The sequence below is a fragment of the Perissodus microlepis genome, chromosome 13, assembly GCF_051167445.1.
Source record: "Perissodus microlepis isolate ML-2025 ecotype Zambia chromosome 13, ASM5116744v1, whole genome shotgun sequence".
Classification (NCBI taxonomy): domain Eukaryota; kingdom Metazoa; phylum Chordata; class Actinopteri; order Cichliformes; family Cichlidae; genus Perissodus; species Perissodus microlepis.
In genome coordinates this window covers 18,365,216-18,393,139 of record NC_140473.1, presented here as the reverse complement: position 1 = coordinate 18,393,139, position 27,924 = coordinate 18,365,216, and the positions used below count along the sequence as shown (strand labels likewise).

Below are 27,924 nucleotides of genomic sequence, written 5' to 3'. Positions count from 1 at the left end.
GTCACAAATGAACAGTGCAGATAAATTCTATTATTATTTATTCTATTAAATAAAACAACACACAGAGGATTAAAAAAAAAAAGATTAAAACAGTCTCAATCAGTAGATGTTTGGATCCAGAAACAGGGTTGATGTGTCATCACTTGACAAGTGGCTAGAGAAATAACAATCCACCATATGAGCAAGAAGGCCTAGTTGGCAATAATGGAGAGATTTAATTTTTATTTATTTATGTATTTTTTTTTACCAGGTTAAAAGATAGAACCGGGCTACCTGACCAGTTTAAAGTGTCAATCCCCTACTTCTCTCCACTACTCAAATTGAATAGGTCCTGATTCCAACCAGAAAAGGTTTCTATAGGGCTTGAAGCCCTATAGTAGAAACTCAATGTAAGAAAAGTAAAAACACCCGTGACACATACGGTATGAAATGAAACAAATTTGAATACTGTTATTTGCAGTTAGGCTAAGTGCATGAACATAATTATGAATTTTGGACTTTTCACGTGGACTTTGCTTACATGCATATCTGTATCACAGGCACAGATGGAAGTAAATTACTGGGAAAAATAACAAAGACAATGAGGAGTCCACTAAGATTGTGGTTACTAGCTAAAAACAAGTGAAAACAGGCTTGGGTTGGGAGATATAGAACGAGCCATATTCCAGTAAATCAAAGTCACAGTGGTGTCCTCTTAGAATAAGTCAACACAGTGTGCTACTTTCACAAAATAGCTTTAAAAAACTGACAAGCAAGGGCTTTAGACTAGTTATCAATGGAAATGGAGTTTCTTGGATAACTCAAACAGTGTGAAGGTCAGCTTCTATTGATGGCATCCAAGAAAAAAAAAACCAAAAACCTTTCTCTTCGGCACAAAGCTGCAAAAGAACATGAAAGGAAGCAGGATGTTAAGTGGATCATTGCTTTCACATACAGTCAAACATGTTTGGCATAAACCTGGCTGAGACTACCACAGTAAATGCATCATCTTTAAAGTGAAGCAGGGAGGTTTGTGTGTGATGATACGGGGCTGCATGAGGGAAAGGTGGTGGGGAGATGAAATTGATAGAGGGCAGCATGAATGCTTGCGGATGTTCCAAAATACTGGCAAACAAACTGAGTCGCAGTCTCCAGAAGCCTGGCAGGAGAGTAATATTGGAGCATGATAGCGATCCAAAAACACAAGACTGCCAAAATCAAACAAGGAGAAAAAAAAGTGAAAAATAGGACCTGGCAAGTGTGCCGGCTGGCTGAATCTAATAGAGCACTCTTTGGTATTTTAAAAAGAAATAGTAGAGTAACAAATCCCATCCAAAGGAAAGCAGCTGAAAAAAATGGCAGAACATCCTTCCAGAAGTCTGTGGTGTCCTCTGTGCCGAGGAGGTATGAGTCTGTCATCAGAAAAGAAAAAGCTGATCATGCACGGTGGTGAATAATAAAAAAATACCTTTGGAGTGCTGATTTTCTACCTGCCTACCTCCTGCTGCCAAAAAAGCTGGCACTGACACAGGATATCTGAGTATGTCCTGTGGTGTCTGGCAACGAGGTGATGGCACCGGTTCTTTTGGGTTCGATGGGCTGTGGGCTGAATCAGGCTTGAGCTGCAGATTATCGGCTGGATTGGGATCTGATGAATTTGATGGATGAACAGCTGGAGCCTTTTATCGTGTTTCTCTAGTCACATTGTCCTGCCGGGTGAGGCTGCTGCCATCGGGAAATGCGTTTGGCATGAGGCTGTTCTGGTATGCAACAAGGCTGACAGGTGGATGTACCTGACAAAGTAGCATCCAAACATTTTCCAGCATTGTGGAACCTGTGGTTGCAGCTTGCTCATTAATCAGAATACAGCACTACAACATCACCAGGTGGAAGGCACAGTTCAATTCAATTCAATTCAATTTTATTTATATAGCGCCAAATCACAACAAAAGTCGCCTCAAGGCGCTTCATAGATACAGAGAAAAACCCAACAATCATATGACCCCCTATGAGCAAGCACTTTGGCGACAGTGGGAAGGAAAAACTCCCTTTTAACAGGAAGAAACCTCCGGCAGAACCAGGCTCAGGGAGGGGCGGCCATCTGCTGCGACCGGTTGGGGTGAGAGAAGGAAGACAGGATAAAAGACATGCTGTGGAAGAGAGACAGAGGTTAATAACAGATATGATTCAATGCAGAGAGGTCTATTAATACATAGTGAGTGAGAAAGGTGACTGGAAAGGAAAAACTCAATGCATCATGGGAATCCCCCGGCAGCCTACGTCTATTGCAGCATAACTAAGGGAGGATTCAGGGTCACCTGGTCCAGCCCTAACTATATGCTTTAGCAAAAAGGAAAGTTTTAAGCCTAATCTTAAAAGTAGAGATAGTGTCTGTCTCCCGAATCCAAACTGGAAGCTGGTTCCACAGAAGAGGGGCCTGAAAACTGAAGGCTCTGCCTCCCATTCTACTTTTAAATACTCTAGGAACAACAAGTAGGCCTGCAGAGCGAGAGCGAAGTGCTCTAATAGGGTGATATGGTACTACAAGGTCATTAAGATAAGATGGGGCCTGATTATTTAAGACCTTGTATGTGAGGAGCAGGATTTTGAATTCAATTCTGGACTTAACAGGAAGCCAATGAAGGGAAGCCAAAACAGGAGAAATATGCTCTCTCCTTCTAGTCCCTGTCAGTACTCTTGCTGCAGCATTTTGGATTAGCTGAAGGCTTTTCAGTGAGTTTTTTGGACATCCTGATAATAATGAATTACAGTAGTCCAGCCTGGAAGTAATAAATGCATGAACTAGTTTTTCAGCGTCACTCTGAGACAGGATATTTCTAATTTTAGAGATGTTGCGCAAATGGAAGAAAGCAGTCTTACATATTTGTTTAATATGTGCGTTGAAGGACATGTCCTGGTCAAAAATGACTCCAAGGTTCCTCACAGCGTTACTGGAGGCCAAGGTAATGCCATCCAGAGTATGAATCTGGTTAGATACCATATTTCTAAGATTTTCAGGGCCGAGTACAATAACCTCAGTTTTATCTGAATTAAGAAGCAGAAAGTTAGCGGCCATCCAGGTCTTTATGTCTTTAAGACATTCCTGCAGTTTAACTAATTGGTGTGTGTTATCTGGCTTCATGGACAGATAGAGCTGGGTGTCATCGGCATAGCAGTGAAAATGTATGCTATGTCTTCTAATGATGCTGCCTAAGGGAAGCATGTATAATGTAAACAGAATTGGTCCTAGCACTGAACCCTGTGGAACTCCTCAGTGTGTGAAGAGGACTCTCCATTTACATGCACAAATTGGAGTCTATTAGATAGATATGATACAAACCACTGCAGTGCAGTACCTGTAATACCTACAGCATGTTCTAATCGCTCTAATAGGATATTATGGTCAACAGTATCGAACGCTGCACTGAGGTCTAGCAGGACAAGCACAGAGATGAGTCCACTGTCAGAGGCCATAAGAAGATCATTTGTAACCTTCACTAAAGCTGTTTCTGTGCTGTGATGAGCTCTGAAACCTGACTCAAACTCTTCAAATAAACCATTCCTCTGCAGATGATCTGTTAGCTGTTTGACAACTACTCTTTCAAGGATTTTTGATATGAAAGGAAGGTTGGAGATTGGCCTATAATTAGCTAAGACTGCTGGGTCTAGAGATGGCTTTTTGAGTAAAGGTTTAACTACAGCCAGCTTGAAGGCCTGTGGTACATAGCCGATTATTAGAGATAGGTTGATCATATTTAAGATCGAAGAATTAATTAATGGCAGGACTTCTTTGAGCAGTTTTGTAGGAATGGGGTCTAAAAGACACGTTGATGGTTTGGAGGAAGTAATTATTGAAGTTAACTCAGAAAGATCAATTGGAGAAAAAGAGTCTAACTTAACATCAATGGTACTAAGAGTAGCTGTAGATAATATTACATCTGTGGGATGATTACTGGTAATTTTTTCTCTAATGATAAAAATTTTATTTGTGAAGAAGTTCATGAAGTCGTTACTAGTTAACGTTAAAGGGATGGTTGGCTCAACAGAGCTCTGACTGTTGAGCTAACCACTCATTTTTTGAAAAACATCTTAACATTTACAATCCACAATTCAAAAACAGCATCTTTCCTTCTACCTCCTGCATTGTTGTTTTTGGCACTCTGTATCTGTATCATCCCGTTGCTTGTATTCTTTCAGCGGCAGTTATACACGCAGCGATTTTCCGAAACAAAGCTTACGCTTGTTATTTCTTATGAGCGTAAAACTAGTTTTTTTTTCTTTCTGAGCCTTCCTCTCAAATTAATAACACAGCTCTTGCTCTTCTTTTTCTCTTCTCCTCACTTTGTTTGTTTTCGCTCTTGGCTTACATCCATATTTCATTCTATTTAATTTTTTAACTGGGGGAGAAAAATAATGCATGACTTGACACGACTGCTGCAGAACAGCTAGTCAAAAATTACTGAACCTGACTGCATTATTCAGCTCGGTGATCAGGAGGAATTTACTTTTAATTAGGCCTGCTATTAATTAGCTTTTAAAGCAAACACAATAACTTTAACTTGTAGCTTTTTCTCTTGGAACAGAGCTTACGTAATGAAGTCCATTTCTTGCATTTCTCTATTTTCCGATTGATTTTTTTGTCTTATTTTTCACAAGAAGGCATTTGGTGGATTTTTTTTTAGATTTCAGGATATGAGCTTAAAGTAAAATAAATAAATTAAAAAAACCAAGGTGAAAATAAATAACTCAGAGCTGACGCACTACTAAAGGCTACCATTTCAGTCCGTTTCAGTGAACTGCAATTTATGAACTTTTTCCAAATAAAAAGCAGATGGTGATGTCTTTTAAAAACCTGGAATTTTCTAAACCTCTTTCATTCTCTGTTGAATACATCCCAAGCTTGACCAAAAAAAGAGAGCTTTTCGCTTTAGTCCTGTTTCTCCCGCGGCTGTTTCTTTACCAGACCATTAAAACCATCAGGCACATGGTGGCTGTTTTTCATTATTGCCCAGCTGAAGACCGAAGTGACAACTTGAGTGTTGTACCACCTGAAACTAGTCTTAGTGCTCCTCCATTGCTCTAATGGACAGGCAAGCACTGTGTAATTTGACCCATAAGCAAAGCCGGAAGAACAAGGCCCATCATGACAGGATGGTGGTTGTATGCTGTTTTCGCTGGGATTTGAACTCCCTCACATCCTGTTTCTTAATGTCCGCTCTGTGTGGCTTGAAAAAAAAAAAGTCAAGCGGTATCCTGTGCCTGACCCCTGAAACTCAACGTTATTTTTGTCCTCGGTGTGAAAAACTCCATGTGAAAACACTCACATGTTCATTTTCTTCAGTGTCCTAGAGTAAATGCTGTAATAGAGAAGTGTGTGCGATGTGTTTTCTACAGGTGCACAGGCAAGTCAGCTTATTGCAGAAATGCATTTATCTTTCGCCAAAAGACAAATTTCTTAATATAAATGGTCTATAATTTCCTCAGATATTTTTGCAGACCACAGGGGACAATTTAAATCACTCCTGTTAGAGGGTTCGTAGGAGCACATTCATGCTGTGTGTTTTTTTTCTTTTTTTATCTGTGAGGTCTTCGTCACCAGAGTGAGATAAAGTCAGTCTAAAAGATGGGGCACCTTTTTAATTTGAAAAGCAGCCAGAATCCCATCTGATCTTGAGCCAGAGGGAAGTGTGCTCCTAGGTCTGTCCTCATGCCCTGCTATGTGGAGCACACTGCTGTGTGCATTCAAATGAACAACCATTACCACAGCTACAGAGCCTTAAGGGAAGAAGACATGCTGCGATAAATCGATTGTTGTGCTCAAAGTAAGTTTAAAATGATGATCCAAATGCTGATCTGAGACAAGAAGGTAAGAAAAAAAGGGCTGAAATAAAAAATGTCCAGATTTGCCAGAAGAAAAAAGAAAAATATGCACATAAACACCCCAGATTGAATAAACATGTCCAAGCTGAACTAGTTTAGGGTTTGGAAAGCAGAGTTTTCGTAAACCGATCAAAAGAAAAATTGCACCCTGGATTCAGCCTTCCCTAATTGCACTGGTCTTTCCAAAATTGGCAGCTTCCAAGCCAAACAGGTCCTCTGCTGCAGAGAGTTTGTTTGTAATAAACATAATTAAGAGCGAGACAAAAAGACAACAAGATATCAATTTGCAGGAAGCTGATTAAACTTGTGCCAAACAGAAACAGATCTGTTGAAGAAGACGGGCGAAGCACATATTTGCCACTTTTACGCGCTGTGCTGCTCCGATTAATTTCGTTAGCACGTGTAAATGCCAGACCGTATTAAATCAGCTCCCATGTAAACAGTCGACTCGAAGTCTTCAGCTGAATGGTTTCAGTCGCATAGTTCAAGTAAGAAAAGTCAAGCAAATGTCCAACAGATGTAAAAACAGCAAAATTAATGATAAAAAAAAACTTCTGCGATGTGCAAAGGGACACGAAGAGACATGCATGGGAGGAGGCTGAAAAGCAGATTTGCTGACATCTAACAAGGAAAAAGAGGATATAAATAAAAACACACACACACGGAAACTGATTAACAAACTCAAACAGGAAGTTACTGTAACAGAGAGAGAGACACAACATAAACACAAATAAATGGAGATGCAGATAAGAAAGCACAGACAACACTCGGGGGAAACCTAATGATAGTTAACTCATTGTCCACTCATGCCATATTTGATTGCCTTTCTACACAGCACACTGGATCAATGAATGTCAACATACTCCACATTGATATGATATTGCCAGTCTGGTGGGAGAGTGTATTTGTATGTGGTGTTATTTGAATGAGCTTTGAGTAGCACTTGCATGAGAGAGGTGAATTTCAAGTGTATTTGGAGCTGCTGTGAAAGAGCAGTGTGATAAGACACGTTTTTACTACGCACAAATGCAGGGAGTTAGCTGGACAGTGTGCTTGTCTGTGCACACTGGGATGCAAGGGGCCCCTTGGAACGAAAGGTTTCTTACAATAAATCATTTGTGTATTTCCAATAAATGAATAATTGAATTACTTAATTTCGTAGCAAGTCCCTCACAGCCTGCACTTATTGAGCTGTCCAAAATAAACGCTGTGTTTCACTGCTCATCCTTCTCAGGAATTAATTACATGGTTCTTCACAGGAAATTATTAGATTTATCCTTAGTGGAGGTTTTGCTACCTGACGTATGCTTGTCTTTGTCCTTACATGCAATCCTCAATGAAAGACGTGCACACAGACTGCCCATATTTGCACTTAATAAAGTTCTGTGTCTTACATCCTTTTATTCAGAGCACTAGTTATCTGTACAGGTGCACCTATTACATCATTTTCTCTCTATACACGTCTGCAGACACTTTCTTTGTTTGCACTCCAGCACAGTGTGTCTTCCCACTGAACTCCATTAGCCTCCTCTACCGCTGATGGATCAAAAACCAGCGGATTTTGCTTCACGTATTGTGGTGTGGCAAGGCTCAATAGATACTTTAAAAGGTGTGTGCGGTTAATAACAGACAGATCCCTCCTTCGCTCAGAGACCAAGATAAGCTGTTTCTACATATGATAAGATAGAGGTAACAAACACAGTGTTGCCTTTGGTCTTCCCTTACGTTTCTCAAATTCGAAAGACATGGCAGCTGCTGTGAAACTATTAGCAGTTTTCTTCTAAAGTATTCCTCTTCCATTTTCTTATCTGTGACACCCAGGTATAATAAGGGCTTAGGAGTTTTGAGAAGTGACAAGTCATCGTTATCTCAGCACAGTTCACTGATTAGTCTGGCACAGTTTTGTTAAGCTCGGTTGATCCTCAGTGGCTTTATTCCAGATGTAACTCTTATACAGAAACAAGCACATTATTTGTGGTCTTTATAGACTTTGTAAGACTAGATTGACACTACAAACACTTATTTCAGCCAAATTAAGTTAATAAATGGTTACTGCGAGTTTCTAAGTTCGTGGGATGAATCCTCAGTTGCACAGGAAGGGATCATCTCATCATCTTTACATTTACAAAAGCAATAAACATATGATTTTTAGGAAGAAGCAGCAATAGGAGACATGCAAAGAAAGAAATATGAACCACTATGTAAAGCCTATCCCTCATTTCTTGAGTTTTGCTTCCAAGAAGCCTGACTTTCTTAAAACTAATGCAATTCTCCAGGCTTTTTTTTTTTTTGAAGGTCTTTCAAAGTTTTTCTTCGGCCATTGGCTGCTTTTGCACTCATTTTTAGCCCAGTCCCTATAAGTGACCATTTTCAGAGGAATGTTTTATGTTTTTCAAGCCACTTAACACCGACCTATGACTCATTCAGGCATTAGAAAGGCACTTAAATTGAGGGTAAACTATTGCTGTGATGACGCATAACAGAAAAAAATGTATCTTTACACATTTTCTTTCTAGTTCTTTAGGTTAATTTAAAAAATGCCAAATATAGCACAGTATGACTGACATAAACTATTTTTGTACCATTTTTTGAGATATTAGACAAAAACTTGGCATGGTGTGCAGTATGTCCTCAACAAATGTAAGGAAATTGGACAAGTGGAGGACAAAAGAAGCAATGGGAGACCTAAACACTACAGACCTAAAACTCTACAACAAATTAAAAGTAGCTGTATTTCATGTCCTTAAGAAATAGGGGGAAAAAAATCGAGGCTGGCTGTCAGAAAGATGTTCTTAAGGAAACAGAGAGAACATGATGAGGTTTGCCCAGTTACATAAGAACTGGACTGAAATCAGTGGCAGCAGGTCTGATGGAGTGACAAATCCAAATTTGAACATTTTCAGAAGAAAGGTACAACAGTGAGTGTGTACAGCATCTGTAAAATGCAATGCTGTATGTCAGCTCTGGGCTGCATTTTGTCAAAAATTATCGAGTTGTGTAGAAAAGTACCATCAGAATTTGGATCTGCCATGCAATACTATCTGGAAATGGCTTCATTTACAAGTATGACAGTGATCCCAAACACACTGCCCCTGCAGTAAGTGCATACCTGGATAGAAAAAACACACAACACAACACTATCAGTCATGGATTGGCTTTCCCAAAGCCCAGGCCTTAGTATTATTGAAGAAGTGTGGGATCATCTTTATTGGGAACAGAATAAATGGCAGCCAACATCGAAAGAAGAGCTCTGAATGTCCTTTAAGAAGCCTTGAGTACTATTCCTGAAGACTTTGTAAGAAATTTCACTTGCCTGTGAAAAACACTTGCCTAATGGAATTCAGACTGGTTGAAGAATAAAGGTTGTGATACCAAATACTTTTCTTTCGAGCTTGTTACAATCGCACAAACTCAGATTTTGCCAGTGTTTGAATAAATCGCTACAGCTATTTCCTGTTTTAAAATAAATATAAAGAAATGAGCGGTGGCTCTAGAGTTTTGCACAGTACTTTAGAAGCAGTCGTTTCTTTCATGTGTGCTAACTGGGGAGCACAGTTATCACTATCACTGTCACTTCACAACAATCTCACAAAAAGGAGAGATTGTGAGATCATTCTCATCACTTGGTGCTCCAGTCCAAACACATGCATGCTAGGTTGATTGTGTGTTTCTGTATCTCACCTCTTGCCCCGTGTCAGCTGGAATAGGCGCCAGCCGCTCCGTGACCCTGAATTTAGATAGGTAGCTAAGGAAATGAATAGATGTGTGCTGAGAATCAGATTTCAAAAGTCTGGCAGTGAGCAACATTACTTTGACACCATTTGTACAAAACATTTTTAAGCAAATCCAAGCAATTTTTTGATCAGGCAATCGGCTTAATATCAAACATTGTGCCTGCTACTCTCTGTGAAATTCACAGTTTATACATTTAGGAAAATGAGGAATACAGGAAGTAGATCATGAATTTACTCTGAAAAAGAAACTTTGCACATTCGTTTTTCAGTCAGTCTAAGAATCCTCTTATGAATTCTTAAGCTGCTGATAATGAAGCATTGCACTGTTAAAAAATATAAATGTGGCTTTAAAAGCAAGATGTCATTTTTTTCCCCCCATCTCGAGCTGTTTCTTCTTTTGAATGGAAAATAAGGAGGGTGCTACCGCAAGCTCTGACTGAAAAAACAAGGCTGTTAAACAGGGACACTGGAAATAGCAGGGGAGCAGGCATTAAGATGGTGACACATTTTAAGAGCTAAAGATTTTCTCTCCATGTAGTTTCATGCTGGGTGTTAATGGATAATGTATTGTTAGCCATAGTGAAAATGTGTGCTATAGTACCAATAAGACAGAAATAAGTACAAAATGAAAAAAAAGAATGAGCCCTGAAATAATGAGAGGTTTTTTTTTTAGGCCTTTTGTCAAATGCGGTCATGGCCCGCTAACAAGATAACGTGTCAAATGGTTTTCTTTGTGCTTGCTCTCATCGTCATGCTGTATTTCATCAGTTGCCTAGAGCAGACTTTAGATGTTTTCTCTGGGCTTTTGCTCTGTGAATCAGAGTTATGGTCCTGCTGGAATGCTGAGTTTTTTCAGGAAAACATACATCCTTGATGAGGCTTGTCTAAACACAGAAGCAGGAGCAAACCCCTCCAGTCACAGAGGCACAGAGGCTCTTACAGTGCAAAAGAAAAATGTGTTCACTTATCTGAAGCTGGTAGTTATGTCTCCTGTTGTCTAGAAATCTTTATTTGATACAGTTAAAGCAATAGGGTGCTATTAATTTTCATGTTAATGTTAGTTTAAAACATGCATTTGTTTTGTAATATACAGGATTTGGCATTTTGTGTAAGTTACTTCCTGTTTTATTTTAAAATGCATGACAATTCAGTCATTGCTCTGTGCATATATACTCCCCTGCTTCTCTTTTTTCCATGTGCAGTTGAATGTTCCAGTTAGCTACAAGTTTATGAGTGTTCTTTGTGAATTAATATATATAGTTTTTTCATATTTTCAGACTTTCTTCAAATGTGGACATACGGTTTTGCACTTTTACCTTCCCCAACAATACTTTTTTTAATTAAGTGTCTAGAAAAATATGAAGCTCACTGGTGTCACTCGAACTGGTCTCTTAAACAACTAAGGAGCTACTGAGTGAAGGGGTGGGTCATGGAGTAATGGTGTAGATCAGAGTGCTGACACTTAAATAGTGGTGTTTATACACCATGGAAAATGTCTTGGGCATTGGAAATGTAGTGTTCCTGGGTTTTGGACCCAATGTTTTGTGGGGTGTTTTCTTGCCTCTGAATTTTGGTTTATTATTACCATTTTATATTTTGGTTATACTCTATTAGTTAATGTTTGGAATTCCTGGTTTTTAGGGGTGTCTTTTCTTTTGTATACATAATATGCCTCTATGCTTAGCCTTGTTACTTTTGTATCCTGAGTTTTGTTGTTATTTATATGTTTCTTTTTACTCAGAGTTAATCTAGCCTCCTTGTATCTTGTCACCTACTCTTTGTGTAAGTGTTAGGTATAGAAAGTTTCCCTTTTATGTTACTTCCTGTGTTATTTTACCACTCTCTTGTGTCTAGTATTTAGTTTTTCTCCTCCTGTCTTGTTCTTGATTTTTTCAGCAGTGTCTTGTTACCCTGGTGATTCCACTTCCTTTGATTGTGTATTAAATAGCCCGATTTTGCTTTTTTTCTGAGCAACTCTGTCATTCTTGTGCGAACCTGCAATTTCTCTGTTATTTTGCCTTACAATCTTTGAACTCTTTTGTACTACAATTAACCACCATTATCTCACCTGTTTTTGAGTCCTTGTGTTTTGGTCTTTTTGTCCTGTGAACTGTGATAGTGAAGTGACTTTGTGGGTCTTTCCATGAAGCCTGTGCCACTCATGTAGAAAAGTATATGTGTTCACAAAAAACTACCAAATCCAATTTTTAAAACTGTTTTTGCATGCAGCCAACATTTTTCTTATTATTACTAAAACAAATCAATACAAATAGTAGGAAGCAGAGCTACATTTAGGAAACCTCAGTGTAAACAGATCAAAAGAAATTCAGGAAACTGAAATCAATTTTTATTACAACAGTTTAACCAAACCCCTGCATTTGAAATGAACTTGATAGAATCTCAGTTATATTCATGGTCAATCTTTAACATGCTGGAGAATGAGACAATAGCGTGATTAGCAGTAACATCATGTTTGTTGATTAATTTCCTTTGCTCTGGCAGAACACTTGTTCACAGAACACAGTACTAAGCAAAACTACAGGATGAGATACAGTATACACCTAAAATTTAATAGAAAAACAGAAAGCTTTGTAGCCAACCATGCAACCATTGTTTAATTAACCATTAATCCTACTAGATGAAAGGTCAGATTTGGACAATGATCATACTAATCCTTACATACAGGATTCTTTGTGATTCTGTTAGTGGTGGTAACATAAGCTGACAGGTTTGTAGAGCTTTTTGTTTTTGTTCATCTACAGGCTCTGGCGTGAGTCCGGGAGTAGTTTGAGATGCATGCACTGCAAAATAATCATATTTTTTTCTAGCCGAGTGAGCATTCAGGCTGGTTGCCCCTAAAAAATGTGATAAAACCCCTTAGACATCTATCAGCCACTCCATTTCATTACTGAATCGCTATTTGCAGAACATATTTAATGTTGTATTGGACTTACAGATTTGGGTAGTCAGGCAAGAAAATAAGTGTCAAATTTGAATAGTATTGTTACTAATGGTTTATTTCCATTTCTGTGCATGTTTCAGATGGGAAGGTGGAGGTGACGAAGGAGAGCCTGAAGCTCTGCACAATGGGGCCAGGAAAGGTGTTTGGAGAGCTGGCTATTCTGTACAACTGCACCAGGACTGCTACTGTCAAGAGTGAGTCTCCACAGACACCCGTAAAAACAGCCAAAGTGCTTGAACGTGTCTGTGTTCAGTGTACACCTGTTGCCCAGGTGACAGATAATATCCCGTGTTCTCACACAAATACACGCATCTACACACATCCACTGAAATCGGTTTGCTTGTTCTAGAGGATTAGGGGTCTTTCTGCTTCCAGCTGTCATTCCTCTGTTGAAATATAGACAGGTATCACACTGTCACGATATGAATGAATGTTTGGAACACAGCAACAGCATTGTGCCTTGTTTACAGTGAAATATCAGCAGTGGGTTTTTTTCACACTACTCCAGTGAAGTTTCTTGTGAAGCAGGTGAAGTGAAATGTCAGGGTTTACCGAGCCTGCTCTTTCATGTGTCAAAGCTCCAGCTATGAAGGATGCACAGGGGGTGAGTAGGTGGTCTATCAGACTGGTGATTGAAATTTCAGTTTAAAAGAGTAAAGACTGGTGTCTGAGAGAAGACAGGATAGATGGTTTAATCACATTTGAGAATTAGTGTGTTATTAAAGTGTGTCAGGATGAATTGTGAGTTTAAGTAGGGTAGGAAACAGATTATTATAGATTATTAAAATTTGATTTGAGATCTTGTTATAAGTTGTATTTGAATGATGGACGTAGCCTCTGAGGCTGAAAAATTAACCCATTCCAGGAATGCCTTAAACCTTGATTCTTTCTCATGGCCAGCAGGGGGTGTATCTTCTTGGTACAAAACAAATTCTACTTTTCTAGGTATTTCTCAGAAACAGTTTAAAGCCTAGACTAAAACAGGCAATAAAGTAGTGTATGCTGTCAGGCATGTTTTCTTAACTTTGACAAGGTGCTACTACATGAGCATGCAGTGTTCTCAGTTTCTGAGTCACTTCCTCACTTCTTACTCATGACGTCTGGTCTAAAAAACAGCCATTTACATTTAGCTGTTCCTATGCACAGTCCTCCAATTTCAGAGGCCCAAAACTAAATCGACTGGCAAGCAGTTTAATGGCCTGGTCAAATCAAGTAGATCAAGAAGATAAAAGATCGGGAGTTTATTCCAAGTGTTGAACTTGTATTTCGTATCTGTCCCCTGGAATTCTTAATTTATATGATATGAGGTCCAATAAGATGTCAATCCAAGTGAAGGAAACTGAAAACCCCATTATAACAAACAACAAATAAGCTTTATCATTTGTCATACCACTACTCTATCCAGCTGCTCAGATAAGCCTATCACAGTGAGAGAGTAAAATGTTAGGAGTGGCCAAATCAATATAATCTTAAAAAGAATAAATGCACCTGGCAGCACAGCTACACTAAAGTCTAGAATACCCAGAAGACAATTAAAGTGGAGGATCACAGAATTATTTCTATGGTTAAGGAAATTCACTCAAAACATAGAGCCAAGTGAAGAATATTCTGGATCATGTAGGTCTTTTAGTGTCAAAGACTACAACTAAAACATGCGCATGAATGGAAATACACAAGGTTTAGAAGAAGACTTTTCCAGAAAACATCTTAAAGAACCTGCATAGTTCTGGAAAAACTTTGGATAGATGAAACCATTTTTAACTTGTATCAGGCTGATGGGAAGAAAAAAGGAGAGAGAGAGAAACAACTCCTGATTTAAAGCATATCATGTTTTCTGTCAAAACTGGCGAAGACCATGTTATGGTATGTATGGCTGGTAGTGGAAGCTGATGACTAGCATTTATTGATGATATGACTGAAGTAGCAGGGTAATTTTGAAGTGTACAGGACTATACTCTCTTTTCAGATATAGCTGCAAAACTGATCAGACTTTGCTTCACAGCAGATATGGTTAATGATCCAAGGCACATTCTAAAAGCAACCCAAGAGTTTCTCAAGGCAAAGGAAACAGGCTGATAAAGAGCTTAATTTGTCATGGAATAATAAGGGAACAGGCCTCATTTAGCCATGAAATTGCTTGTCAGTCAATTTTGCAATTACCTTTGAGCTTCTGAAAATATGGGACTATGCATAAAAATGTCTGTAATTCTTAAGCGGTTAACACGACAATTTTATTAAACCCCTTGAATTAAAGCTGAAGGTCTTCACTTCAATCAGATCCTGAAAGTTTGATTTAAAAGCCATAATGGTGGAAGCAAAATTACAATTTTCCAAATGAACCTAACTGTATTTACCGTTTATGGGCCTGGTAGTTAAAGTTAACGTCCACATAAAGACGGTTTAAATTTAAATAAATAAATGTAAGACAGTGTATAGTTGCTTTATCTAGCAAAAAGGAATATAGTGTATTATTGCTCAGATATGGTAAATCATTTTATTTACCTTGAAAATGCAGTAATTGTAGTAATTGCAGGCTAGCTGATGTTTCCCTGTGCATTTATTTATGAATGAATGAATGAATACAAGGGTTTACTCAGGCTTGTACTTGAGAGTTCAAGTGTGAAGGAAAGAAGGTTGACGATGGTGGCTACTAGGTTGCACGCCCTGTGCTGACCCCTCTTATGTCCCATGATCCTCTATTTCTAACCAGCCAACCTGATGAAACTCCCAGCTCCTGTTGCTATGGGAACAAGTGCCCATAGCAAGATGAGCCATCTCTTACGGGTTAAAATATTCCCCTTCCTGCTGGCGACAGAGTGTCTGCTTTTTTTCCTTTTTGTATATATTCTCTTGCCCACCGGCCTGTACTTCCTGCCACGATCTTAAGAGATGTACGTCAGCGCTGCTCAATAAAAACTCACACATGGAACAAATGATGTAATTGTCTACATAGACAGAAGTGTGTTTACGGTCTAACAGGGTCATTGGTACTGTCTCTGAGAGTTGCTGTCTTTGTTTTAACATATGTCGCTACGCATGAATGTACTGAGGAATTCAGCTGGCACACTGGCTATTAGAGCCGACAGACTCGACTGGAAATCGTGCACCTGCTAGTGCGCATGGAGATCCCGCTTCCAATCAGCAGATTTAATTTCATCATTGCATGGAACCCAGTAGGAGGATAAATCCTTGAAGTAATTTCAGTTTACGTTGCTTGGTCTCCTAAGTCATATGCATGATTAATTACTTCTTAACAGAATTTATCTGAGGAACCTGTTAATGTTGACTCATGGGAGCTCATCCATGAACTGTCTATACCTCTTTCCTTTTACTGTTACTGCTAACTCACAAAATAATGACACCATTGCCAACTGTGATAATGAAGAGATTCCCAGAGTCTGGCACCTATTAAGAATTTCAGAAACAATTAAGAGCCATTAGGTGCAATGATTCGTTTACAGAAAATGTGTGCAATTATGACAGTTCTTTCATCACAGTCAGACTTGTCAAGATAAACCCAAGGATTGCTTAAGATAGCTGACATAATAAATTATTGCACATGTTTTTTTCATGAATTTAGCTGCATTTAGTTTTGCATGAGTTTCCAATAAAACTGACACGTGTTTAAATTTCACTTGAATTTCAATTCGGAATTGAGAATAAAACTTCAAAATACCTTTTGGGCTTTTTTCTTAAGCCTATTTACACACACTCATAGGAGCAAATCAGTAATACTCAGTAAAATCAGTGGGATAGGTTTTATTCATTGGCTTTTATTTAAAGAAAAAAATATATAAAAATATGAGGGGAAGTGACGTTAATTGGCAGCCATTTGTGCAGTTATGGATAATTATATGGATCTATTGCTAAATCTGGACAATATTGTAAGCGTATCCAAGTAATAGCATTGTTTATTTTGTTTTTATTGCTGTATGATCATGATTACATATTCCCGGAATGGCCAATGAGGACATTTCCATCAGTAATCCTGCATCTTTAGGTGATTTCATTTCTGATCACTCAGTGGCACTCTCACCCACCCCTGCAAAAAAATAAAAAATAAAAAATGGATCCTGTAAACTGAGCATTTCAAGTAGCACTTACTCCCAGGCTGTGTAGTGCCCCAATGAACTGCTAAAATCAATATGTTATGTATACTTTCAGGATACAGACACTTATGTGTGGAGCTATGGCCACATTTGGGGTTTGGCTCTGCCAGTCAGGACAAATGAGGTGGGATTTCACATGCAGCCTGAGAGAAAAAATGTTGCCTGAGAATTTTTTTATGAAATAGTCCTCTTGCAATCAAATCTATATCACATTTTTTTTTAAAAAAAAATATATATATATAACAGCAGCTGGGCCAAGGCTGGCTGACAAAGAAATAGAGGAAGAAAGGGTTAGGAGTGAGAGAATAGAGAGGTGATGAACGCAGGGCAGCAGTGACAATAAAATGAGGGAACCACTTCAAGGAGGCGAGACAAATTCTCATCTTGTGTCTGCAGACAGGAGAGAGGAATTGGAAAAAAAATGTTTATAGCATAACAATGTAAGTGTTTCTTGAAGACAGCATAACAGGACACCATTCACCATGGTTTGGCATAAAACAATTGAGAGCAATTTGCAGAGCTCAACAGTACAGCACTGAAAAGAAGAGGAGGCAAACTCAGGAGGAAAATTGTTATGATTCTCAGATAAATGAAAATGCGTAATTAATCTGTGATATTCAAAACTGGATGTCTGAAAACGATGTCAACATATTTTGATAATAAGACTGCAACTAAAATCTATGCTTAGTATTGATTAATATGTCTCAATCTTTCTCAACTGATTGCAGAGTTCAAGGTGACATCGAATGTTTTGCTGTTTGCAACCCCAAAAATTCAGTTTACGATGATATGAAACAAAAAAAAAGCTTCAGATTTTCACAGGAGTTTTTACATTCTGTTTAGCATGATTTCAGGAATAGCTTAGTTAAAGTTTATTTGTTGTGTTGTTGATTTTCAGTAGAAAAAAAGCCAAAAGTGCTCTATATTCAGGCTCTAAAAGACTATTGGGAATCTTGAAATTGATTCAGACCAGTCATCTGAAAGAGTGAGGTCACTGGCAGTCACTACTAACATAATCAGTGTGACTGATTATCTGTATGCTCCATCTTAATGACACTGGTGGAAAAGGCCGTATCAGACGTCATCTCAAAGACTCAGCTGTGCTCTCCACTTACAGTTATAACGCACATGAATGCTTTTGCATAACACTGGATAATATCATTCTTTTCAAATAACAGTTATATAATAACTAATTTTGAGAAGTATCAGGGTGCATAAATCATTTAAAGGGTGCAGAACAATGCATGTGTGCAAGGAACGATACGTACAGTGGTGCGTATTTGCCGCCATAGTATATGTCTTTCTAAAATACCTCATGCAAATATAATTTCATCCATCTCAAACATGGCACTGCCATTTTTACATTGGCTCTGCCTTCCTTTTTGCTTCTTCTTAATGTTTGAGAAATAATAATTTAAAGATACAACTAAATAAATTCCATCAATCCATCTTCTTACACTTATCCGGGCCCGGGACACGGGAGCAGCAGCCTAAACAGAGAAGCTCAGACCTCCCTCTCCCCAGCCACCTCCTCCAGCTTGTCCTGGGGAAACACCAAGGCGTTCCCAGGCCAGCTGAGAGATATAATTTCTTCAGCGTGTCCTGGGTCTGACCCGGGGCCTCCTCTCGGTGGGACATGCCCGGAACACCTCGCCCAGGAGGCAGCACCAATCCGTCTGTCGATCTCTCGCTTCCTTCTTCCGTCACTCATGAACAAGACCCCGAGATACTTAAACTCCCCCACTTGGGGCAAAAACTTGTCCCCGACCTGGAGTGGGCACACCACCCTTTTTCGGCCTCACATTTGGAGGTGCTGATTCTCATTTCCACCACTTCACACTTGGCTGCGAGCCATTCCAGTGAGAGCTGGAGGCAATCACCTGATGAAGCCAACAGAACCACATCATCCATGAAAAGGAGAGATGAGATTCTGAGACCACTGAAGTGAAAGCCTTCTGTCACTTGGCTGTGCCTAGAAATTCTGTACATAAAAATTATGAACAGAATCGGTGACAAAGGGCACTCCTGGCAAAGCCCATCACCCACCAGGAACAAGTCCAACTTATTGCTTTTGACTAGGGCTGGGCCATATCATACCGTTCACGGTAATACCGGTATAATGTCGGGCAACGATAAGAAAATGAAATATTGCGACTGAATATGGGTAAAACGCGCATGCGCAGTGCCTTTGTTTTCATATGCACATGGCGGAAAAAGCGTGCCGGCGACAGAGAATGAGAAGGGAGAAAGCGGATCGTTGAATGAAACGGATGAACCAGAATTGGTTTGTAAAAATGCTGCAACTTCAGTGGTGTGGAACTGGTTTAGCTTTCGTCCGTCAGATACACAACAAAGCACTATTTTTGGTAGCGCATGCTAGCGGGCCGTCGTTATTACCGTGTTTTTTGGAAAATACGGCACACTTAAAATCAATCCTTTGATTTTTCTGAAAATCGACAGTGCCCCTTATAATCCCGTGTGCCTTACGTATGAATTCTGGATGTGTTTACTGACCTCGAAACGATTTTATGTGGTACACGGCGCTCGAAAATCTGTCAAATGTTTTAGTACGACTTTGCTAAGCTACGAAGCCGCACCGCTTTATGGATTGTCGGAGCATTACGGCTATCGTAGGCAGGAGCCTCGCGGAGTGATACGTACTGTGCTTCAACATAATATTACGGTATTGTGTGTGTGTATAACCTCTTTTTAAGTTTTGTGGATATTATACATGGTTATGCTGAGGATATGTCGGCCAATTTCCACTGGAAATGCGTTTTGGTTAAACTGTCAGTGAGGTATTTGCATTTGCACTGTTAAATCTTTATATAACTTTAATGCACATAAAAAACAGCTGCTTGTTTAAGTGAAAATACGTTGATGGTTTTTTTTTGCACTAATAAAGTTGTGGAGTTGTAAAGTATTTTGTCTAGTGTCAATTATATCGTCAGTTATATCGTTATCGCAAATTTTCAAATGTATATTGTGATAAATATTTTTGGTCATATTGCCCTGCTCTACTTTCGGCAAGCTCTTGCAACTGTTGTATAAGGATCGAATGGCCCGTAGCAATGGGCCAAACACCCCATACTCCCGGAGCACCTCCTACAGGACACTCCGAGGGATACGGTCAAATGCCTTCTCCAAGTCCACAAAACACATGTGGACTGTTGGGCAAACTCCCATACACCCTCAAGTATCCTTGAGAGGGTAAAGAGCTGGTCCAGTATTTCATGACCAGGACAAAATCTGCATTGTTCCTCCTTTATCCGAGGTTCGACTAACGGACGAACTCTCTTTTCCAACACCTTGGCATAGACTTTCCCGGTGAGGCTGAACTAAATAAATTTAAAGACTAAATATATAGGCCTCATGTTTGCCATCAAGCGGGTAACTGTACCCCAGTGGATACTTTCACAGTTACAAGACAGTACTTTAATGTTTAAACTAATGCTTAGAAAATTTAAAAATAAACAGAGTAATGTGACTGTATATATATCCACAATAGCAGAGTAACTAGCAGTAGTGGTGTGCGGATCGATATTGAAATATCGATTCTTCCGATACCAGTAATTTATGTTCTAGAATTGACTCTCATATTAAAATATAGATATTTTAGTACTTTGGGGTAAATTTGTAGTTTTTCATTAACAGGAACACCGTGGAAAGAAACTATATCATTCGGATCGTCTAAATTGGAAGGAACTACTTCCTCTTACGCCTTTCACAGTCATATGCGAAATATAAATCTATAAATGTGTCGCAGCCCCTGGCGTGCGCACTCACGACAATGGCTGAGCGTGAACGGAGTCATGTGAGTCATATGACCGTTTTTTTTTTAATTTCTACATGATAATTCTACATTATTAAGCAATATGAACAAGTAGGCTGATGTCCTGTAATCATTATGAAGCTATATTATTACAATTACATAATACAATTATATACAAATACATACAAATACAATGAAACATTAAGTTTTTGTACAGAGTATCGCTATCGGATCAGTATCGTCAATACCACTCTGAATTTTACTTGGTATCGGATCGGAAAGGAAATCAGTGGTGTCACACATCACTAACTAGCAGCCATGATAAAGTGTCAGAGCTTTGGCCCGATACATCTACATGGTGAACTACATATTAAAATAGGCGTGCAAAAAGTTAAAAATAGACATCCATAAGAAAGAGGATACACTTTTGAAATACTCAACTGCTACCGCTTCAAGTGCTTGTAGTTTAAGGTCTAATTTGAAACAGAGCATGGACATCAGTAACTCCGGGTAGAGTTGTAGCCTGACATTTTTTATAGAGGTGACCAGGCTGAGACATCACTACCTTCGGGGATGACACATGAAACGGATGTGTTGTTATTTCTTTTTCTTTCTGTCTGACAAACCCCTGTAGGTAAAATTGCTGTCTTTTGGTGACTCAATCCTGTCGTTTCAATTGAATTAAACAGCAAGGAGCTTTATATTGTAAGTTAAAGAGCTGCAATATTAGAGCGAAAAACCCAACGATAAGACAATCCCTTATGAGCAAGCACTTAGGTCTCTTCCTCTTCAAAGACAGTTTAGCTTAGTTATTATGTGCTTATGTAGGCGTGACTGACATTTAATGTACTGATGTTGGCTATAGTTATTTAAATACTATATTAAGTGCTGTTAAAATGTGCCCACGCAGGGGCAGATCCAAAAGGGGGGCACAGGGGGGTATCAACCCTATAGAAATATAATTGTCCCTCCCGCCCACCAGGCAGAGTACCTTTAAACTTAAAACCTGAGTATTTTATTCTGGTTTAATTTATTCATACTTTAAGTATTCCAAAGTTATTCCTTTGCTCATCTATATTTTACAAACACCATTACAAGAAAATCCAGCCACTTTAAAATAAGACTGCTTATTATCATTTCAAAAGAACACATAATGAAGACTTATACTGAAAGGCTCATCTGAAGCAGCTGTGGCATTAGATTAAAAGGATTAAGAACCACTGATGCACTCTGCCTTTCTAATGTATAAATGTATTACATGCATATGTGTAGATTATATGCCGGGCTTTAGATATTCATCTCAAAGTGGCATTTCTTTTCACTTAATCTTCATTAGCTGATTTTTTCCTCTTCCCGGCTAATGTGGATATGAAAAAATAAAAGCACAAGTCATAAAATGATAAAAGATTTTCATTCCTCATGAATGACAGCCAAACCTGAATTTGTCCTTCAAGATTAAAGGCTGTTTTCACATGTCTGTGTGTTGGGTTTGTGGGTCTTTGATATTTTTTTTCTCACCAATAACTTCTGAATGTAGAACTTCAGTTATCTTACTGCTAGGTGTTTAAGCCTGTTTACATGTCCTTGATTGTTTTATCTTTCAGCAACAAGTGGATGAATTATACTCTGTGGGGTTCATCTCTGTGACCTTCTGAAAGCCACTTTAAACACATAAAAAAGCACAGAGTTGCATAACAGTGTACTCAGTGGTGTTCAAATTCTAGTCTGCATTTTGACAGGTGCTGTGTTAGAGGTCAAACTGTCTGCACACAATACAGACGAAACAAGACAGGCAGCAGGGGATTAATAATTAGCAATTTATGGGTACCCGTTTTATGTGTAGTGCTAAAAACAGCACATGATAATGGAATTACATATAAAATATTAGGGAGCATTTTTCTAGAGACTTCTGAGAATCTTGTGAAAGAGTGATAGCTTAGCTGTATAACAGCCCTTCCTTCCGCCTCGGGTGAGCAAACAGTTGTCCTTCTAATCAGTCTGCATGTGAGTGTGTGTGTTTATTAGACTGTGCCTGCACAGTCTCAGGAATCACCCTCTCCAAAGTGAGTGATTCTTGTTTTGGCAGAATGAGATAGCTTACAGTATGTGAGTATTTTGACTTCTTCTGTAATTGTTTTTCGTCTCGTATTTCCACACCATTTGTTCGTTTGTGCACCACAGAGAAATACCAACAATGCTTTTGCTGCATTTAAACATTTCTCACAAAACAGCCTTCCACATGGCACGGAATATTAAGCGTGGCATCACTTGTTTTCATTTCGTCTTCATTCAGTGTGTTTTCATTGTGATTAAAATCAACTGGAGGCAGGATTTAAAAGCACCCGTGCAACAGAAATCGTTACTGGTGTGCATTTTGAGAGCAAGAGTGAGAGTGCTTTCACATATGGTAATTTTTCTATAAGTCCTGTTTAATTCTAAAACACTGACACAGCTGTGATCAGTCGACTCGGCAAGTATGTTTGCATGCTAATATAGAGATTATGTTGGACCAAGTGTTAGCGTTGGCTTCTCAATAATTCTTACGAATGTTAACAGCATTAGCCATATTTGGCATCTAAGTGAATAGCTTTGTCTTTCTGGGGATATATTACAAGCATAGTCATTAGTTTTTAGAAGTAGTAGCACATAGCTTCTCTCTTGTTCCCTTTCCCAAATGTTTATAAGACAGATGTAAGTGCTACTCTGTTCCCCATAGTGAGCTAGACAGGTTTCGATGCGGGACAAACTATAACCTCATTCATCTGTGCGGATGTTTAGACACAGCTAGCTGTTATAGTCTTTGCTATCTTGAGGCTGCCTATTTTTAGTAGTTGCTTGTATCTAGTAACCAGTGAGGTTATGATTCTGTTGTGTGAGATAAAGAAACACAGTTAACTGAGAGGGCTAAGTGTTTGGTTTTTTTTCTCTTAAAATGTTTGTCTTATGTAGCCATGATTTTAAATTTGACATATCATTATGGTTTAAATATAATTTCCAAATATGATAATAGATTAGTTGCAATAAAGCTCAGAAGATGCAAGAAGCAGAGGAAGTGAACGTGGATGAGTTTAAATACCTGGGTCAAAACATCCAAAGCAACAGTGTGCAAGAGAGGTGAAGAAGAGAGTGCGGGCAGGGTGGAGATGAGTGTCGGGGGCGATTTGTGACAGAAGGGTCACAGCGTGAGTGAAAAGGAAGATGGTGGTGAGACCTGCCTATGATGTGTGGTTTGGGGAGGTTGGCAATAACAAAAAGACAGGAGGCAGAGCTGAAGTTTCTTTGATTTTCATTGGCATGGACAAAATTACACATGAGTGTGGCATCAGAGGGACCACTCAGGTTGAGGAGTTTGGAGCCAGAATTAAAAAGACACAAGATTGAGATGGTTTGGATGTTGAAGGAGGGATAGTGGATATATTTGTTAAAGGAAGTTGAAGATGAAGCTGCCAGGCAGGAGGAAATGATGAAGACGTTAATGGGGTTTGTGGATGTTTTGCAGGAGGACAGGCATCCTCTGCATGTTTATGCGGTGGCACGTATTAGGAAACTAAACATGAAGCTTTAATCACTTCCAGCTTCACACTTTTATCCGTGGCCTCTGCTTCAACAACTTTTCATGATAAAAGTTTGAAATAATCCTTTCTCTTATGCTGGGCCTTGGTGCAACCCCTCCATTTATCCACTGTCTGAAACAAGCTGTTTTAGCTTCTCCCCCTTTAAAGACACATTTCCCTTTGAGGCAACTTTCTGAAATTGAAGGTTTGAACAGCATGTGGGATGGGTTGCATTGCTCATAGCCACAGCTGGTTCATATGTGCATCAAACAGATCTGAGAGTAGAAAAAAAATATTTGGAAGAGAGTGTTTAAAGTGTTTAGTATAAAAATTCAGCTTTTGGCTCACAGGGATTGAGCATATATAAGCTGACCTCAGTATTTCGGGCTTTGGTTATGTTTAATATAAGCACACACAATATATACACTACACCTCAGCAAGGTTAGGCGATGCTGAGGTTGCCGACTTTCTGCAGAGTCTATCGCTACAGACCTCCAAACTTCATGTGGCCTTTAGATTTGCTCAAGAACAGTTCATATAGAGCTTTATGGAATAGGTTTTCATGGCTGAGCAGCTGTATCCAAGCCTTACATCATCAAGTGCAATGCAGAGCGTTGAATGCAGTGGTATAAAGCATGCCGCCACTGGACTCTGGAGCAGACGTGATGGCAACCTGATGGAGAAGTCGACACTGTGACAAGTGTAAAGTTTGGTGGAGGTAGGGTTATAGTGTAAGCTTGTTCTTTAGGACTTTGGCTCGGGCCCTTAGTTGCAGTGAAAGGAACTCTTAGTGCTTCAGCATACCAAGACATTTTGGACAATTTCATGGTCCTAACTTTGTGGGAACAGTTTGGGGATGGCCCCTTCCTGTTCCAGCAATACTCTGCACCGCTGCACAAAGCAATGTCCATAAAGACATGGATGAACAAATTTGGTGTGGGAAAAATTGACTGGCCTGCACAGTCCTGGCCTCAACCTGAGAAAACAACTTTGGGATGAGTTGAAACTGCAAGTCAGGCCTTCTCATCCAACATCAGTGTTTGACCTGACAGATGCACTTGTAGAAGAACACTGAAAAACCCCATAGACACACTCCTAAACCCTGTGGAAAGCCTTTGCAGAAGAGTTGAAGCTGTTATAACTACAAAGGGTCAGCCAACATCTTATTAAACCCTATGACTTAAGAACGCAGTGTCACTCAAGTTCAAAAGACGACTGAATACTTTTGGCAATATAATGTATTTGACAGAACATGAGGATACTGTTGAATTAGTTAAATACGACCTGTTATCTTGTTTTGAAGAGGCTCTTGGTTTTTTTTTAAATAGATTGTGATTTAAAGTTTGTTAAAATATGTTGCTCCACATTGTCTTCTGAGGCAGAGTGTCGCTTTGAGGTTATGTATCCTATAGTGCACCGAAATATGGGGTAAAATATGGACCTGGTCCACTGCCAAGTTATTTCACACTTTAGTATTTGAAATTGGAAAGTGAGGAGAGACACACATTTGCTGAAGATGCTACTCGCTGCGCTGAATACAGAGGTGACCTCAGAGAGCAATAGAAGCATGTTTATATGCATTCAATCTATAATATGAAGAATTGCTACACCTCTTAAGAGGAACAACAAACAGGGAGGGTGTTGAGCCTGAGCACCATCATTAGGCATGGCTGGAAAGAGAAGGATGGATAACAAGGGTCCTTTGAATCAGGAAAGCAAGTGAGCACGTTCTTAACAAGGAACGCAGAAGTGCCATCTATTGTGCTGCTGTTTTTCCTGTCTTCTGGGCTTCAGAGTACTAATTAAAGGTGCATCCATTGACAAAGGCATATAAATCAAAATAAAAATGTGAAATGTAAAAAGAAATGGTAAATGACCGGTATAATTTATGCAGGCAGGTGGAAAGCAATTAGACAGGCAGAAAAACGTAACACAAATAATTGTGACTGGCAATTAATAATGAAATGAAGGAGGGGAAGACTGACATGTTCATAATAACGTCAAGCAAATTTTTTTTTCTGTAAAAGTTAAGGCACTATCATCTCATGGCAATGTATGCAGGCCACACTGTGCTGGGATAAAGCATTTCATTGGATAAATGAAAGAAAAGGAAGAAACGGGGACACTGAGAAGAAGATGGAAAGAATGGCTTTGGCAGATAAAATTCCTGTGGGACTGTGTGGGGAAAAATCTTCTCTGTTTCCATGGCTGCCATGGTAACACTGTTGCCAGAGTGCAGCATGAAATGTGATGGTGAAATGGTGAGGCCGGCTGGGAAGTCCCCACCTACCTGTTTGAAATCACAGTTGCTGCGATGGGCGCTGTGTGCAGTTTTACCCTGACGTCTGTATCCAAAACTTGACAGCGTGACTTCTTTCAGTTGAATGAAGCCCTCTGAATTTTGACGTACAGTGTGTTAATGAACGCCCGGAGTTTGTGGTTGCTTTTATGTGTGTTTTGATTATGGGCCCCTGCTGGTGTTGTTTTCCTGACTCTCTGTTGGAGCGCAGGTGTGAGCCTGGAGCTAGATGCTCTTCTTGGGTTCTAGATGGCTTAAAAGGTTAAAACGCCCAGAGAGGAAACCTCAGACAGCAGCATTTAGTCAGAAAGAAAACAGCTCTGCAGGTGTGACTTCAGACACCTGCTTTTCTTGAACATTTTTATCCTAATAGTCGCCTGTGACAGTATAGGCAGGCAGCGTCAGTGTTGCTTCCAGGGAATTTAAAGGATTAATTTGATTTACCAAAGTAGTTATTTGCTGCTGAAGTTGTATGACAGTGTAAGTTCTAAAAATGGCATTTTGAAAAGTTTCTTCAGATGGATTATCAGCACAGAAAATCACAGCACAGATCAGATTTATAAGCTGCTGCTTTTATTTCTCTGCACAAAACTTAGGGAAACCTAAAAGCTAATCGTTCTCAGAGCAAACCAAAGCATATGACTCATGCCCTTGCTTATGTTATGGACTAAGTAGTTCTATGAGCATGTTGTCTATGGAAAATAAATTTTCAAAGAAACGCTGCAGGTAAAAAATAATAATAAATGCGGTCTAAAAATAAAAGCCGACCAGTGTGGAGCAAAAATTCTGCTTTTAAAGGTGATTTATGCAGAGAGGGAACAACATTTTGGAAATGACAAAGTGAATGACCTAAATTTGAATATATGTATCTTCCCAGATTAAACACAACCATCAAAAAGAGAGGACGCATCTGTTGCCCCCGTGTGCTGCCAACCTGTGGAGTTAAGCTATATGGGTTTCCCCTGGGTGATGCATTATCCTCCCACAGTCCAAAGACTAACTGATGATTCTTAATTGGGTGTAGGTGTGTTTCTCTCTGTGTTAACCCTGTGATGGACTGCCAGCTTGTCTGGGATGTTCCCCACCTATCGCCATCTGGGCTTACATGGGCTGTTTCCACCCCATGATACCCCATGATAGCAGGAAAAAAAAATGGATGGACAGTAAAAACATTATTAGGCATTTTTGAATTATTGAACCAAAGTTGAAGTTCTTTATCTATGCATGAAAATTAGTCTCTGGTTGGAAGATATTCAAAAATTTGTAGAAGACGTAGAAGAAGAGAATTAAATATTAAACTGAAAAGTATGTACCGTTTACATTTTTAAAAACAATTCATAGGTTATAATGACAAATGGAAGAAGGGTGAGCGGAGGTTTGTAGCAAATGTACTTGTCAATCATAGAGCCAAATAAATAATAATAGTAATAATAATAAAGGACATGAAGACTATACATTTCTCCAAGCATTAGCTTAATTTGCTCATTAGATTTTATTCCATGTAAACAGGCATAGCCAACATGTCTTCTCCAGCAAGCTTCAATCAATTTATATTCTAAGGAATTTTATATCTTTTCTAATTAGGCAAATGATTATGTATGTTATGTAATGATTAACATTTAGTTGGAAATTTGG

General features: G+C 39.2%; 1 protein-coding gene across 2 annotated transcripts in view; it reads left to right on the top strand.

Moving 5' to 3' along the window:
- Positions 1-27,924, top strand: part of LOC146375022 (cGMP-dependent protein kinase 1) — a 103,300-nt gene that overhangs the window by 26,789 nt on the left and 48,587 nt on the right. For both annotated transcript variants that reach the window (XM_084947713.1, XM_084947712.1), the window contains exon 3: positions 12,636-12,749. In XM_084947713.1, coding sequence (XP_084803839.1) covers positions 12,636-12,749 — 114 coding nt within the window. The remainder of the gene's footprint in view (positions 1-12,635; positions 12,750-27,924) is intronic.